The sequence below is a fragment of the Mycteria americana genome, chromosome 15 (assembly GCF_035582795.1).
Source record: "Mycteria americana isolate JAX WOST 10 ecotype Jacksonville Zoo and Gardens chromosome 15, USCA_MyAme_1.0, whole genome shotgun sequence".
Classification (NCBI taxonomy): Eukaryota; Metazoa; Chordata; class Aves; order Ciconiiformes; family Ciconiidae; genus Mycteria; species Mycteria americana.
Window position 1 is genome coordinate 9,746,048 of NC_134379.1, and position 14,640 is coordinate 9,760,687.

The window sequence follows — 14,640 nt, forward strand, 5'->3', positions numbered from 1 at the left end:
TGTAACAGATTCTACACGTGACAGTGGGCAAGTTACTTAACTTTGTTTTGCCTCTGCAAAAATTAGGATTCTTAACTTAGAAAGGGTCAGGGTAGCTGTCCTGGTTTCGGCTGGGACAGAGTTAATTTTCTTCCTAGTAGCTGCTATAGTGCTGTGTTTTGGATTTAGCATGAGAATAATGTTGATAACACACTGATGGTTTAGTTGTTGCTAAGTAGTGCTTACACTGGTCAAGGACTTTTCAGCTCCCTATTGTGCCTGGCGCACAAGAAGCTGGGAGGGGACACAGCCGGGACAGCTGACCCACACTGCCCAAAGGGACATTCCATACCATATGGCGTCATGCGCAGTATAGAAACTGGGGGAGCTGGCCGGGGAGCAGCAATCGCTGCTCGGGACTAGCTGGGCATTGTTCAGCGGGTGGTGAGCAATTGCATTGTGCATCACTGGTTTTGTACGTTCTTTTATCATTATTATTTTCTCTTCCTCTGCTGTCCTCTTAAACTGTCTTTATCTCAACCCACGGGTTTTACTTTATTTCCAATTCTCTCCCCCATCCCACTGGGGTCATGGGGGAGGGTGAGCGAGCGGCTGTGTGGTGCTTGGTTGCTGACTGGGGTTAAATCATGACAGTAGCTTAGATCATTAATGTTTGTAAATCACCTGGAGTTAGAAGATCTGTGGCCAAGCCATCCACTCTAAATTAATACAAACAGAAAACAATGACACAACACCTGCTGCTGTTGCTGTTTAGTGTTAGGTGCTAACCCCACGGATAGAACAGGTCTATGTTGGAGCTACCAATGTCTCGTAACACAAGGTATTATCATGGTGGTGCTATGTATCAGCTGAATTGACTTTTCAAGGCATGTTTCAAACATGGGCCCTTGTTTTCCCATGCTATTCAATGCTGTTGCAATCTCATAGACTTCCAGAGTGTTTAATTCCCTTGTATTTCCCTAGGACACCTGTCTTGCAAGGTTGCATGGTGTAGCACTTTGTCATTACTCTCTGTTTTAAGTCTCATTGGTCCAAAATGAAGGAGAGACTCTTCTCTGACTCTGGAGTTGGGTTGGAACACCCAGATATGGTGGACAGCATGATGGACTAGGTTACCTTCCTAATGTCAAAATCCATGATAATGGCTTGTTCTGGAAAGAATACAGTAAAATTTGTGGGTGGATTTTCTCATCTCTGATAGCTTCCTTGATGGCTATGTCCTGGCTCTCATCCTGAAACAGCATCCTTGAGTTCTGACTGTGAAAGGCAAGAGTAATGTTCTGGTCTGTTCCCCAACATGGTGGTATTTCCAGACCTTCTGTACTGTGACTGTCCTTAGACTTCTGTCATTGATCACACCGTGCTAAAATTGAAGGGTTACTGGTTTTGGACCCCTCATTATCTCAGAGCCTTAAAATTTTCACTTCCAAGCATTTAGATGGGTCCCCATGAGATGGTATTCTCTCACACTGAGCTGTGGTGGCCACCAGATCACCATCTCCCTCCCTGCTCTAGTTACCGTCGAGAGTTTTTAATTTCAACTGATACTGGCATCAGCATAAACGAAGTGTTCAGCACTCCAGCAAGAATCAGCAGAGCCCTTGCTTTTTAATTTCTTGGCTTTTTGGGTTTTGGTTTTTTTTTTGGAAAAGACCTGCATATCCTTTGGCATGATCACCTTGTCCCTTGCAGGCTGTCAACTGTCTGCTCTCTTCCTCCCCTGAACGTGCATACTTCTTCTCCCCTGCTCAGTCCTGTCTTGCAGGTGGTTTTGGTCCCTGAGGGCAGCTGCTCTTCCAGTTCTGTAGCAGCCACTCCTACCTGGAGCAGGTAGACAGACTTATTTTTTCCATCCAATCTTTTCATACTAATCCAGTAAATTATTGGCAGTGGTAAAAGTGGCTGGAAGGGTGGAATAAAACAGCATTCTATATCACTTAGCTGCCCAGACACTTGTATTTCTGTCTTTTACTATCTTGCTTGGCTGTATAGTCCAATCAGTTCTTACTCTGTGTTCCTTGCAGCGTGTGGATTTGTGTGTTGTAGTCCGGCTCCTTAAAACAGCAATTTGCATATATTTAGGTCCCACTCTTTCTGAAATATCTATTCTTTAAAACATTGGTTTTCAAACTTGTCTCTTGAAACCCATTAGATGTATGGCATTGTTGTATCACACTACTCAGACATTTCAACAGCAGATTTTAGACTAGTTTAAATTTCCAAATGACTGGAGAGAGATGCTTTGCTTTGCCTTCCTTTTGACGCTGTTGCAAGTTCCTGTTGTACCTCCATTTCAACATCTATTTCAATTCCTCAAAGACATTTTATGATCTTGCAGAAACAGCAACTCCCAGGGTAAAAACTTGCCATAGAGCTTTTACAGCATCTCAAGCTCAACTCCAGGGACTTTCTGTTGACATGGTGTTGGTGACTTACCTACTTCTGAGGCATTGATATTGCCCAACACTGAGATGGAGTTGGACTTGCTTCAAATTCAAGAGTACACGTGGGAGTCTTACCCACCATTTCAAAGAGAAATACAGATAATGAAGACGTAGACAGCTTTGCAAATAGCCATGGAAGGAGTTTATAACCTGCTTAGATCTTGCTGTGAGAGCTGCTGGTGCGACCACTCTGAAACTACTTTACTTACCATTTTTGGGAATCAAAATTTGCTAACTGATCACATAAACAAGAATTGAGGGGGACATAACTTCTGTCAGCTCATCACACGAGCTGTGTGATTGACACCAAACGGAGATGGTGAGATATTATACAACACAGCTGGATTTAGAAGTGGATATATCTCTAGAGCGGAAATCTCAGTGTAAAATGAGGCTTCAGAAAGTGTGTGAGGAGTCAAAACCGTGAGCATTTCAGGAGCTAGTGATCTGTTCTGGAGGCTGCCCTATTTGCAGTAAGCATCCCTAGAGCCTCTCTCCAGCAGAAATGCCACATATCCTCATATGCCCTTTGCAGTGCATGAACTCATTTTTATAAATCCCCATTAGCAGCTGAAGGACAGGCTTTTTTTAATGTCAGTATCTTTTGTCCTACTTTTTGATCTTCCTCTTGTTCTTCTTTTCTTGTTATCAGTATCCCCATATTAAGCACGTGTTTCATGGAAACGTGTTGGGTGAAATACACGTTCAACAATTCAAAACTGTTGCGGTCTGAAGTTTGTAGCATTTCAGTGATTTATTTATGGGACTTGTGCTGAATTCCTGCAGAAGGGGGCAAGTTTTACTTGCTGCGTGTAACAATTCATATGTGTTATGTGTATGTAATTCATATAACCTTAAGGCAAGCAGTTGCCTGTTTGCAAAATTGTGTGAACAGGCAGGGCATGTCGATGCTGCATTCAGAAGTGTGATTACATCTTTCTCAAGCTCAATTTAATCTATCCAGCCACAGAACCCCAGCGACAGCAGCTGCAAAGCTGTAGTAGGACAGATTTCAGAGCAGGTCCTGAGAGCCCACCTGGGGCTCCGGTATGCCCTTGCTACAGGACACATGGCTTCAACTCCTGTCAGCACCTTGACTCATTGGATCTGTGTTTCTTAGCTTGGCAGTTGTCATTTCCAGTGAGAGCCAAGTTCAAGGCAGACCAGTGGACAGTGGGAAAATGGAAAGAGGAGGTTTCCTAGCTGACCAGGTGGGCTGTAATGACTGTCTCAGACACCATCACAGAGGAAGCAGATCCAGTCACAAAAAGAGGGGATAGGGAGGGAGAATGTGTGGGAAACAAAGACAGTTTTAGAAACAAATAGAGGAAGCTTTCTGTAGGTCAATGCGTAAGACTTGCTAAATAAAGCAAACTATTCCTGGCAGTGACATGATGGTCTGAGGGGTTTAGGCAGTCTCGACCAGTGTGTGGGAAAGACAATTGCGGTGGTCACATCAGAGCCATAGCTGCCAATCTTGGAGGTCCTCCTCCCACCCAAACTGCGCCTGTGCAGGCAACAGGGACTGGGACAGTGACTGTGACTGTCAGCCCATCAGAGCTCACCAGAACACCACAAAACAACATCCATCTCAATGTTTCCTCAGGTACAAAGTGTACCTTGTATTTCTTGCCGGCTTTGTTTCATTAATGAATTGTAGCCAATTCAACATAACAAAAACTGAACATAAGGCAATTAAAAGGGGAATCTTCAATTACCTGAATCCAAATCTCCATAGCTGTTATCTCCAACTACCAATAGGGATTCCAGGAGTAATGTTTTCTCTCTAGATGCCACAAAAAGCAAGGGGTTAGCTGGGCAAAACGCAACCTTTTGGGGGACAGGAGTTTTCCTTGCCTTCTTGCTGGTGAGGAACAGGGGAGCTGGTTTTTACAAGTCTGGTTATTTACGTAGCACTTTGTCCATGCGTTCTGCTCTTCATAATACACAAAGGAAGAGGGAAACGTATGTGGAAGATCTTCCATCCTTGGTTTTTATCCTGTTGAACCTACGTTTCGTTGTTAAATTGTTAACCTACAGCATAAAAGCAAAACTTCCATGACTGAAATAAGGGTAAAAAGCTTTTTGATGAAGGCAGTGTTCTTCCTGAAGCCGTGTCACCCTTGCTCCATTGGGCTCAGTTTGATGAACATTTCTTTTAATAATGAGGCCAGGTTAAATTAGTTTCTCCTCTTGATCATTTCCAATTCTTCACCTGCTCTAAGTGTTTGTAGAACCATTTAGTGGACTGCACCAAGGAACTGATTTGGGTTAAAAATAAGAAAAATAAGCAAAACAAGCCCCTCTTCCCCTACTTCCCCCCCCAACAAAAGATTCTTTGCTCATCTCAGTTTCCTGACCTGAATCCCTGGCTCTGTTGTACCAGCACAACTGGGAAGGCAGTGTGGGATGGGAGTAAGTGAGGAGGGAGTGCCAGAGGCGGAAAGGATGTGTGGTGGCTGTTTATGCCACACCAACACAGAAAGAAGCTCTCATCCCACTACATACACAGGGCTTTTAATATATCTTGTTGACCATCTCCACAAGAGTTATATTTCACCGTGAGACACTGATGTTGCAAAACCCATACTTAAGTCCCGTCCTGACCATACGTAGATATTACCAGTGTAATGCCTGAGTCATTACAGTGCCTAGGCCTATGTCCCCCTCAAAAGGACAGCAATATGCTAGCAGGGGAGGGAAGGGATCTTGCACATAGTGGGTAGAGAACCTCATTTGGTTTGCTACAGAGCTTAACACGTAACTTGATTCCTAGTGATGAAAATGGCTGTGTTTTGGGGAGTTGTGGCCTTCTTGCCTTTTCTAACTGGCTTTTTGGAATAGAATGATTTAAGTATGGAAGTTCAGGGCTGTCTCTTCTTGCTGGCTTCTCATATTCTTCTGTTACCAAGTGTGTCAGCCTTTTATTTAGCTGCTCTGTAGTTCATAAACAGTTGACGCTAATGAAGTTGCAGGCCAACCCTCTAGAGCTCTGATAAAAATCTAGTTTTCTAATGTTCAAGATAAACCACAACAGTAACCAGGAGTGTATTGTGTACAGAAGAATCCTTTGAGCAGGTTTGAGGCAAATAAGCAACAAAGGAAAGTTTGTGACAGGTTATTTTTCCCTTGAATGTCAAGTGAATAAATCTTCTCCTTTTTGTGTGTTTTGTTACAACAGATTTGCATTTTTATCGGAGAAACCCTTCTGTTTTCAAACTGGGCTATCACAGCAGACATACTAATGGTGAGTGTACTTTGGAACAGAATCTTTCTCTTCTGGTGGCCAGAGCAGTTTGTCAGCTTGCAAGAACAACCTGAAGTTCACAATTTCTTCCAAATGCCTAGCCCCTACTTCAGCCTGTTATTTTTTTATTATTATTATTCTTTTTTTTCCCTAACTGGATGAAAAGGAAAGTGAGATAGAGAGAGAGAAAGTAAAAAAGGTTATTCTTGTCCTTTTTTCCGACCACCAGGGAGAGGAAAAGTCCAGAAGGGACACCATTACTGAATTCAAATATTTTCCCCAAATTTTAAGTATTTGCGCAAACCCCCGCATGCAAAGAAATCAGCCAGCATTTCCTAATAGTCAGCACATTAGTGGATTTTGTTATCAATAACTCAGCTTTGTTCTGCAATAGGAAATCCTTCCCTCCCTCCCTCCTCCAACCACAAAGGCAGCCATCTACCTCTCTCGCTGGCTTAACTCCAGCAAACCTACCATTCAGCACATACACAATAGAAAACCACCTCTGGGAGAGGAGGGAGGAAAAGAAAGTATAAAGAATTTTTGGACTATGTCCACCTTGTCCAGGAGGAAACTGTCAGGGACTTTTCACCTCATGTCCTTCATTTTCCATTCTTTCTCCACCATAGAGCTTTTTAAGTCTTTCAAATCAGCAAGCTGACCTCAGCAGCTAGATTGTCATATGAAATAGCCTGGATGTTTGTTAGTGAGCCTTGCATGTTTTGTAGATGCTTCCATCAGAGACGTACAGAGCCCGTCAAACATACTGTATGTTGAAATCCCATTATGAGGGAGGTTACTGGTTGCTTATTGTATGAAAAAGAAAGAAACTAGGGCACAGAACCATTACAGGACTTGCCCAAGGTCTTTTGGTAGGGTGTTGACAGAACTAAAAATATAATCAGTCTGGCATCAATAGAAAACTCCCTTGACTTGTATTTGTTGCTTATGCAAACATCAAGGAGAAAACAATCTGGCTTAGTATTCCTAGATGTAAAGATAATGGTGCTGATACGTTGATCCAGCAAAGAACTTCAAGCTTCTGCTTAAGTTGTGTGTATGGTTTCAGTTCAAGGTTGTGTTTATCTTTGAAGGTAGCTGTGTAGTTGCCATAACTGCGTTGCCTGATGAACTTTCAATCTTTAACTCATTTGTGCAGGGAACGGTTTGGGAGGTGGGTGGGGTGGTTAATGCCACTTCTCTCAGATGTGAATAAAGCACAGAGAAACAAAGGTTATCAGTGCACTGCAGTAGCATTAGATGGCTTTTAATTACCGAGGTTCGTTCTTCCTACCAGTTCAGCTTTAGTGTGATAGAGCTCTGCATGGGCTGAAGGGGTGTTTACTCTGAACTTACGTGGGTTCTGTACCTTGTGCTGAGTTCAAGGCTGCTGTGGCCGTTCGTTAAGTGGTATCTCAACACTTAGATGTGCAGTCTACAGACAGCTGTGTTGAGGAAGAAATTATAGTACAATATTTCTAGTTGGTCATTACTGCCTCCTGCCAGAGCTTCCTGTCGCATCCTGCCTTTGACTGGGATGTTCCCAAGAGCATTCCCAACTCTCTCTGGTCAGAATTAGCTGATGGGCTTAAACAGCAGATCTTTTATATCCTCACTAGCATTGGCTGAAACAGGTAAGGGCTTGGCCATGGAGCACATCTGCAGTCCTCCAGCAGTCACTCTCAAAGAGCAGCTGAGGTAGGCATCTCTGCTGCCAGCGTAGTGCAGCTGGAGGGAGGGTACCTGTCGGACATGTTCAAGGTCCTCCAGAAAATCTGTGCCCGAGAGAGAGCTGAAACCTGACCTATGTTGTCTCAAGCTAACCCCAAAAGACATTTTTCAACCAGCTACTTCGTTATATCAGGTATACTAAGGATGCTATCATTGTCCCATTTTAATTACTGAATTTTTTTGTGTTGTTTTCAATGTGACTTCAGTGTCCTGTAGCTTTTTAATAGCTTTATAGGATTTGCTGTCTGTCTTAACGTGACCAGCATCCTATAGTCAGTTGCATTTTGCAGGGATGCATTTACAGTTATTTATGTTGTAGTAGTGCAAAAGAATGCCATAAGAAATGATTGGAAATACTGAGAAATAATTTTTTAGTTCCAATTTCCAAAACATAGGAAAGAAACTAAAACCATGTTTTAAAAATTGGATTTTGGTAATTGATGCCAACCGTTAAGCTAGCTATTCTCTTGTCTGCTTAGCCAAATGAACTGAGTGTCATATATAATGCCCAGCTTAATGCATTATCAGCACGAATAGACCTGTAAAAGTGCTATACAAATAAATGTAAACATCCACTTAGATCAATGCAAGCCTGTAAACAGATGGTCTGAAGTGCATTCCTATTACACAAGGGGTTTGAGAGGATGTTTAGTCAGACAATAGGTGAGAGCCAGGGCTACAACCATGTTTGACAGCTTTAGAAGAATTCCTAGCCAGAGAAAGGTGTGGATATGCTTTAGTGAGATGCACTTTAAATGTTTGGCAAATTAATTTCTAGTGATTACTATTTATTTGGTGTAATCAGAAGTGTGTCTGTTCTTGCCTGAGGCTGGTAAGGAGTTTGAAAGCATTATTAGCGTAAGCTTAACAACACTTTCATCATATACATAAATATTATCCTGTTTCCATGGATAAAAAGCTCTCAATACTGGTTGAACACTGTTCCTGCTGATTTCATTATGCCAGAAGTGAGGCTTTTTGGAAATTGCATCCCAAACGATTTATCATAGCTCTCCCAAGATGTACAGATCTCACGACTGCTTAAGAACCCTATCAGGCAAGTCGGTAAGCATCTTCAGAGGTTTTGCAAGTTTAATTTCCTTGGCAAAACAAGGATGTTTGCTTATTATCTTCAGATTTAATTGTTGGCTCTTCATAGCGTCATGCTTCCATTGCATCTACTGTTCTCGCCAGTGTAACGGTTGGGGTGCAGCTCCTCAAATTGTCTGCAGTAAAAGGTGCTGAGTGCTAGGTTTGATAAACTGTCAGCACTGCAGAATGTACTGCACTGCCTGAGATTCTAAAAGGCTCATAGTTGTTCCAAATGCAAATTTGTACAAAACAGGCCTTATTCTCCTGAGCACAACCCTCCGAATCTCCTCCCAGGCACATGCTCAGATGGTGCTTAGGGAAGGAGGGGATGTTTCTTATGGAGCATGCTAATTATGAAACAGATTTTATCAGCCATCTTTGCAAATTGGCCTCAAAATTACCAGAACCCCAAAGTAGCATTAAAACTGCCTTGTAACAGCAATAATGAATGAGCTTCAGTGCAGCAGGCAAGCGTGTAACATTGAGACGTGCTGAGTGCTTGGGACTTTGTGGAATCTGGTCCTAATAGTGGGGTTTTTCCTCCATAGCACATCTCAAAAATAAAGATGATGGACAGAGGCTTGGTGGCATTTCTGTGTAAGAGCCCATAGGCAATTTAAAGGGCCTCAGCTGTTGCGATCACAATCTCTTTAGGTCTTTGCTGAGAAAAGCCATCCTCCAGTTTATGCAAAGTCCTGACACTCATGCAAAAAAATGCTCTGCATATTTCTTTTTTCTTTTAAAACATGAGTTCTTTTTAAATGGTCGTGAGCTGCCATGGAGGAGCTGCTTTAATGTTTTGCTGTAGAGTCAAAGTCTTCCTTTAGGCTTGCAACAGGCATAGACCGGTACTCACCTGTGCTATAGGCATGGAGGAATGTTGCTTTTGTTCTGATTACCTTCCCTATAAATAAAACCCAATTATTTAGGTAGTATAAAATACTGCCCTGTTTTCACAGCCGAAGAGAAATAGCATTTCCAGAAATTCTCATTGTTGCTTCTCTTGGAGTGCCTCCACACATCAGTGACCCGAGTGCCGAGGTTTCGATGTTAAGGCAGGGTGAGGGGTGCCTTTCAATGAAGGTACACGGTCCGCTTCAAACGCTTGAGCACCGCTCTGACCAGGAGGGATGTGCCAAGGGGCGTCTCTGCAGCTCTTCTGCGCCAAGGGCTGCAGGTGAATGTGCACTGCTCCGTGTTGTGCTGTGATTTGGAGACCAGGTCAGCCTCCTTTCACTTCATTTACCAGTACTATTTTAGACAGTGTCTGCCTAGCTTGAGTGAAGGGTCTCTCCCAGGCTGGTTTCTCTGGATCACAGCCTTTGCCTTTTCTGAACAGTAGTTACAACAGGGACACCTGAACTATTTCCAGGCTCTGTTAGTGGCTAGAATGGGGTTAGCCTCTGTTTTCTTTGCCTTTGGTGCCGAAAGAGGCCAGTATGCATTGTCCTGAAGATTACTGTCTGACCCAGAAAGGGTAGCAAAGTGTTTCAGAGAGTAGAGTTTTCTATCAAAGATTAGACATAAACATCAGAACTTATCTCTTTGGCACATGGCCTTTTAGTGGGAGAAGGGTGATCTCTCCTTGCCTTTCCTGGTTATTTCAGACCGACTCATTCTGCTGGTTTCACTACAGGAAGGGGATGTCAGCAGTAAACCATGGCCTTTCTGAACCTCTATTTAAAGAGCCGGGGTTTGCCAAAGCTGCTTGGTCAGCTCATTGCCCATCCTCTGTGCTGCCTGCCTCTGAACCTGGAGTCAGAGATGAGCCAGGACGATCCCACGGGCTTCCGCCTCGGCTGCTGTGGCTCTCCCACCTCCAGTTTCTGTGGGATGTTCAAACCAGGCCACATATGGTTTGAATTTAGGTCTATTTTAGTATCAAAATGCCCATTTAGAGCTGTAATTTGCTGCTGTCTTCCTAGAACAGTAGATAATGTTTGCTACCAACTACTTCCTCTCCATCAGAATAAAATGCTTTTTAAGTAGCGATAGGGTGGAGTGGTTTTTGGTGTTTGGAGATGCTGGTTTAAGCCTTTTTTTCTGTTCAGTATCTTTTTAGAGGAGGAGGAAAAATCTCATATTCACTTGCTTGCCACATGCTGGGTTTTGGGGTTGGGGGGTGCGTGTGTGTGTTTGTCACTTGAATTCCAGACTAAACTTGCTAAGTTTTGGTACTTTATAGTGCCAAACCGTATCGATGGTTTTAACCACCAATAACTTCTTTAGCTAGGCAAACTGAAAACTTGCTGGAAATTTTATTGCTACTTGCAAAACTATATGTGTGCATAATACAGATGTACATGCAAAATCACGTCTAATATATGTGTGAGTGTGTATTCATGTATATAAATATATATATGCACACACACATATGATGCAGGTATGATTCAAATTTCTTTCTCTAATTGGCACCAATTCACTGCAACTCCCTGAATATGGTAAGTTTTTAATAAATTTGCCATTTCCTTTGTCATTTTGTTAAGAATATTGATAGAATACAGAGCCAGCCAGGCTTTCTTCTCCAGATTTGTTAATATAAACTTTACAGAAAGAAAAATATTTTAACGTAAGTTTAAAATTCCCCGTTTCACAGAGATACACAACTCTGGAGTCTAGAATTAGGTAGAATTTCACTTTATCTTCTCAGATGCCCTTTCTCAAACAGCTCTTGCAGAATGCTTCTGCATTGCACCTGTGTGAACTGGGGCCAGGCGGGAAGAACAACAATAACTCACTTTTTTTTTTCCCCCTCTTCTTCTGTCTGATCTATCCAGGTTGCACCCATTGCCCTGCATCTTTGGGGACTGGTAATGAATTGTGTAGCCCTCCCACTGTTTCACAGTGTGACCTTCAGTACGTTTCTGTGTCTCTAATAAAGTCTAGACCTTATTTTTCTCTTGGGATTTCTGTGAGCCTTCAAGTCTGTTCTGAGCTCCTGGATGCAAAAGGAGGACAGTGTCGTAACATCTGCAGCCAGGTGGCTGCTGTGGATCTGATCGTCTTTTGCTCTTCTGTGGCACAACAGGACTTTAACAGGGTACCCATTTAATACGTGGCATCAAAGTGCATTAGCAGTGTGCATTTTCGGCTTTGTCAAACCAGTAATGAAAGAACTGGCAGGTCATTCTGAAAGCACATGGTAAAACCCTAAGGAAAAGCATTTAATCTAATTTTACCCATCGTTCCTAATTGTCTCTGCTTGGAATGAGATGGTAATTCTAAATAGGCATCACTTCTCTTCTAGTGTGGATTTTCTCAATGCTGTTTCTTTTCTTTCCTTTTTTTATGGCTCTTTCCACTGCAGACAGGGCAACTCACCTTCCGTAAGAGGAAGCGTTAAAGCACTGAAACAGTGCTTCAGATCCTGTGCCCTGAGATACGTCTCTGAGCAGTGAGTTCTCCCTACCTCAGTCAGCTAAGGTAAATTGATCTCTGTGTATCTCTAGCTGGGGATATGCCAGTCCTGAAATGTCACACTTAATTAATAAATGACTTCAGGAAAGGATTGCCAAGAATAAGTTGACGTCTGGGAAGGCATGCCTTCTAAAGAAAGACTAAAGGCTTCAGAGAGAAAGTGAACAAGTAAAAGGGATCATGGTCTACAAAGAGCTAAACAAGAGAGTCATTTCTGGCAGGGTAGATAGCTCTTCAGAGCAACAGAAAAAGGCAGAACAAGATTCAGTGCTTAGAGGTGGAAACAAAGCTCACTTGGATTTAGAGACCTATTGCATTCTTCATTACTTACAGCCTTTAAATCAAGACAGGATCAATTTATAAACCGGGATATGTGGACTTGATGCAGATGTTCTTAGCCAGCTTCTTTCACAAGTTTTATGCAGGAGACAATTGCTCTTAAATGTGTGTTATAAAATCAAGGTCATTCCACAGGACGAGGGTTTGTTGGTTGTTTTTATTTTTTTAATCTTTCATCCCCTTCCATGGTTAGGGCTGTTTTCTGTGAGCTCTGGTCCTGTGTAGTCAGACTGATTCTGCATGACCTGGCTGAGGGTGTCATGTCCTATTAGAGGAGTGGAGACCAAACTACAATATCTTGGCTATGGAAAATTTTCCTAATGTGTCTTTGTCACTTTTCACAAGTGGAATCGCAAATTTTTGAGAAAAATATAAAGTGGCTAGAGGTGGAGTGAGAGGGGAGGATGTGTGACCTTTCATACTGATGTGAATCGTTTACGGTTTAGGAAACAAAATGATACCTTTATTATGGAATAAACACAATATCCCAGGTTACAGCAAAGTCCTCGTTTGGAAGGCTGGCGGTGCTGAGCAAGTTACATGCTGCAGGCAACCTCGAACTTCGCTCTCCCCATCAGCCAAGCAAAATATAGGCTGAGGAGCAATAGCAAAGTGTTTTGTGGGCAAAGTTGTTAGTCACACTCATGCATTCAGTGCTGCTGAGAGGAGTGCAGACCGGACAGAGCTTCCTTCCCTCAACCCCTGCCATCAGGAGTCCTGGAAAGCCAGGAGGGGCTGCTGAGATCCCCAGTTGTTTGAGCCACCCATGGACCTGTGTCTGCCACCGACATCTGCGGGAGCTTGTTTACTTTGTCCTGACCTGGGTATAAACTGAGCAATACGAGACAGCTGGACAGGTTCTTACTTCAATTTCCTTACGTATTTTTTTTTCCCCCTTCTTCTTTGCAGTATGTGGTCATTCCAACACGCCGTGCAACCGCAGTGGCCTTGCAGAGTTTCACTTCACACCTCCTGGGAGATGCTGGCAGTCCTTATCTGATTGGATTTGTAAGTGCTCACAGCGGGTTTTGGCAGGGTTGTGTGCCCATGTTTGTTTTTGTTTACTAACTGCTTATCTAAAATGCCAAGTTAAACCATGCTAGGGAAGGAAGGCCCGCATTTATCAGCAGAATGGGAAGCGGTGCGGTGCAATGCAACTTTTTTACATGCCTGTTATCGGTGGGCTGCAATTCAAACCTGGAAGGACTGCTTGGGCATGAGAAGCGAGCTTCTAAATCTTTTTAGCCTAGGGCATTTGTAAAGCTTTATAGACAGCTCTGTAAAGGGAGAGCGGTTGCTTCTGTGGTGTGGACATAGGTCCTTTAGAAATCAGACTGGAACAGTTGTGTGTGTGTTTGACTGTTAGTCTGGTCTCACAGACCAAATATCTGTTTATGGGTGGCAACACGCAGCTGTTCTGACCTGCTGATATTCTGAAACTGTTTTGCACGATAATAAATGATGGTGTAGAATCCATGGTGGGATGGGTGTGTATGTTTTGGGATTTTTATTAGTAGTATTCCTTTCTGTTACTGCTGCAGTTGTTGGCCTTGGTCTGTCTGGAGATCTCCCTCATTATGCCACCATTATCCTAGTGCAGAGCAAAACAAAAGACCCTGCTCCAAAAGCTGGCAATCGGAGAACATTGACAGTTCAAAATATTAGGCCTGGGAAATTTAATGAGGAAAAGAAATGTAGATATACTGGGGTAGTATCTTTCCCTTGCACCCTTCTGTGTTTGATGCATGGGAGTTTGATGCATTGAGCTTCAGAGAACACAGATCATCATTTATAAAATGTAGTAGCTTCCATGTAAAGCCCTAAGTGTCACCGCTCATGGTGTGTTGGAGGTGCTACAGTTTTCCAGTGATGTAACTGGGATCTTCGCTAGTCCCATCATCTGAGGGATAGAACTTTGATGTGCTCTTCCAGCTCAGTACTGCTGTATGACACAGCTGCTGGGTGCTGTGGACCTTTTTTTTTTTTTTTAAAACCATCATTTCTCATCTATTCATCCCATAGACACTGGTGTGTGTATCTATACATATTTATTTATATAAATTTAACTTTGTATTTATATATTTAAATATAAATAAATATTTACTCTTGAATGCCAGCTCCCAAAAATTATATAGTTGTTCTGTAGCCCTCTGAAGGATACATGAAGAGACAGATACATATAAGGCTGAAAGGACCAAAGAAATTAGAAATGTCTCAAGAGAATAAATATGTACAATTTGGCTTACTCTTTATTTACTTCAATGTTCTGGGCACCCAGGGAGAAATGATCTTATTTTAGAAATTATTTGAAAGTGGCAAGAACAAAGGAATCGCTGGAAGAGACTGCTTTGCGCAGGGCAGGTGACACGG

The 14,640-nt window shown here is 42.7% G+C and overlaps 1 protein-coding gene across 2 annotated transcripts in view; it reads left to right on the forward strand.

Moving 5' to 3' along the window:
* LOC142417408 (sphingosine-1-phosphate transporter SPNS2-like) overlaps positions 1 to 14,640 on the forward strand; it is a 142,971-nt gene that overhangs the window by 97,135 nt on the left and 31,196 nt on the right. The window contains exons 9-10 of one of the 2 annotated variants that reach the window (XM_075518070.1): positions 5,626 to 5,691; positions 13,180 to 13,278. In XM_075518070.1, coding sequence (XP_075374185.1) covers positions 5,626 to 5,691; positions 13,180 to 13,278 — 165 coding nt within the window. The remainder of the gene's footprint in view (positions 1 to 5,625; positions 5,692 to 13,179; positions 13,279 to 14,640) is intronic. The other variant, XM_075518071.1, reaches the window with a different exon arrangement.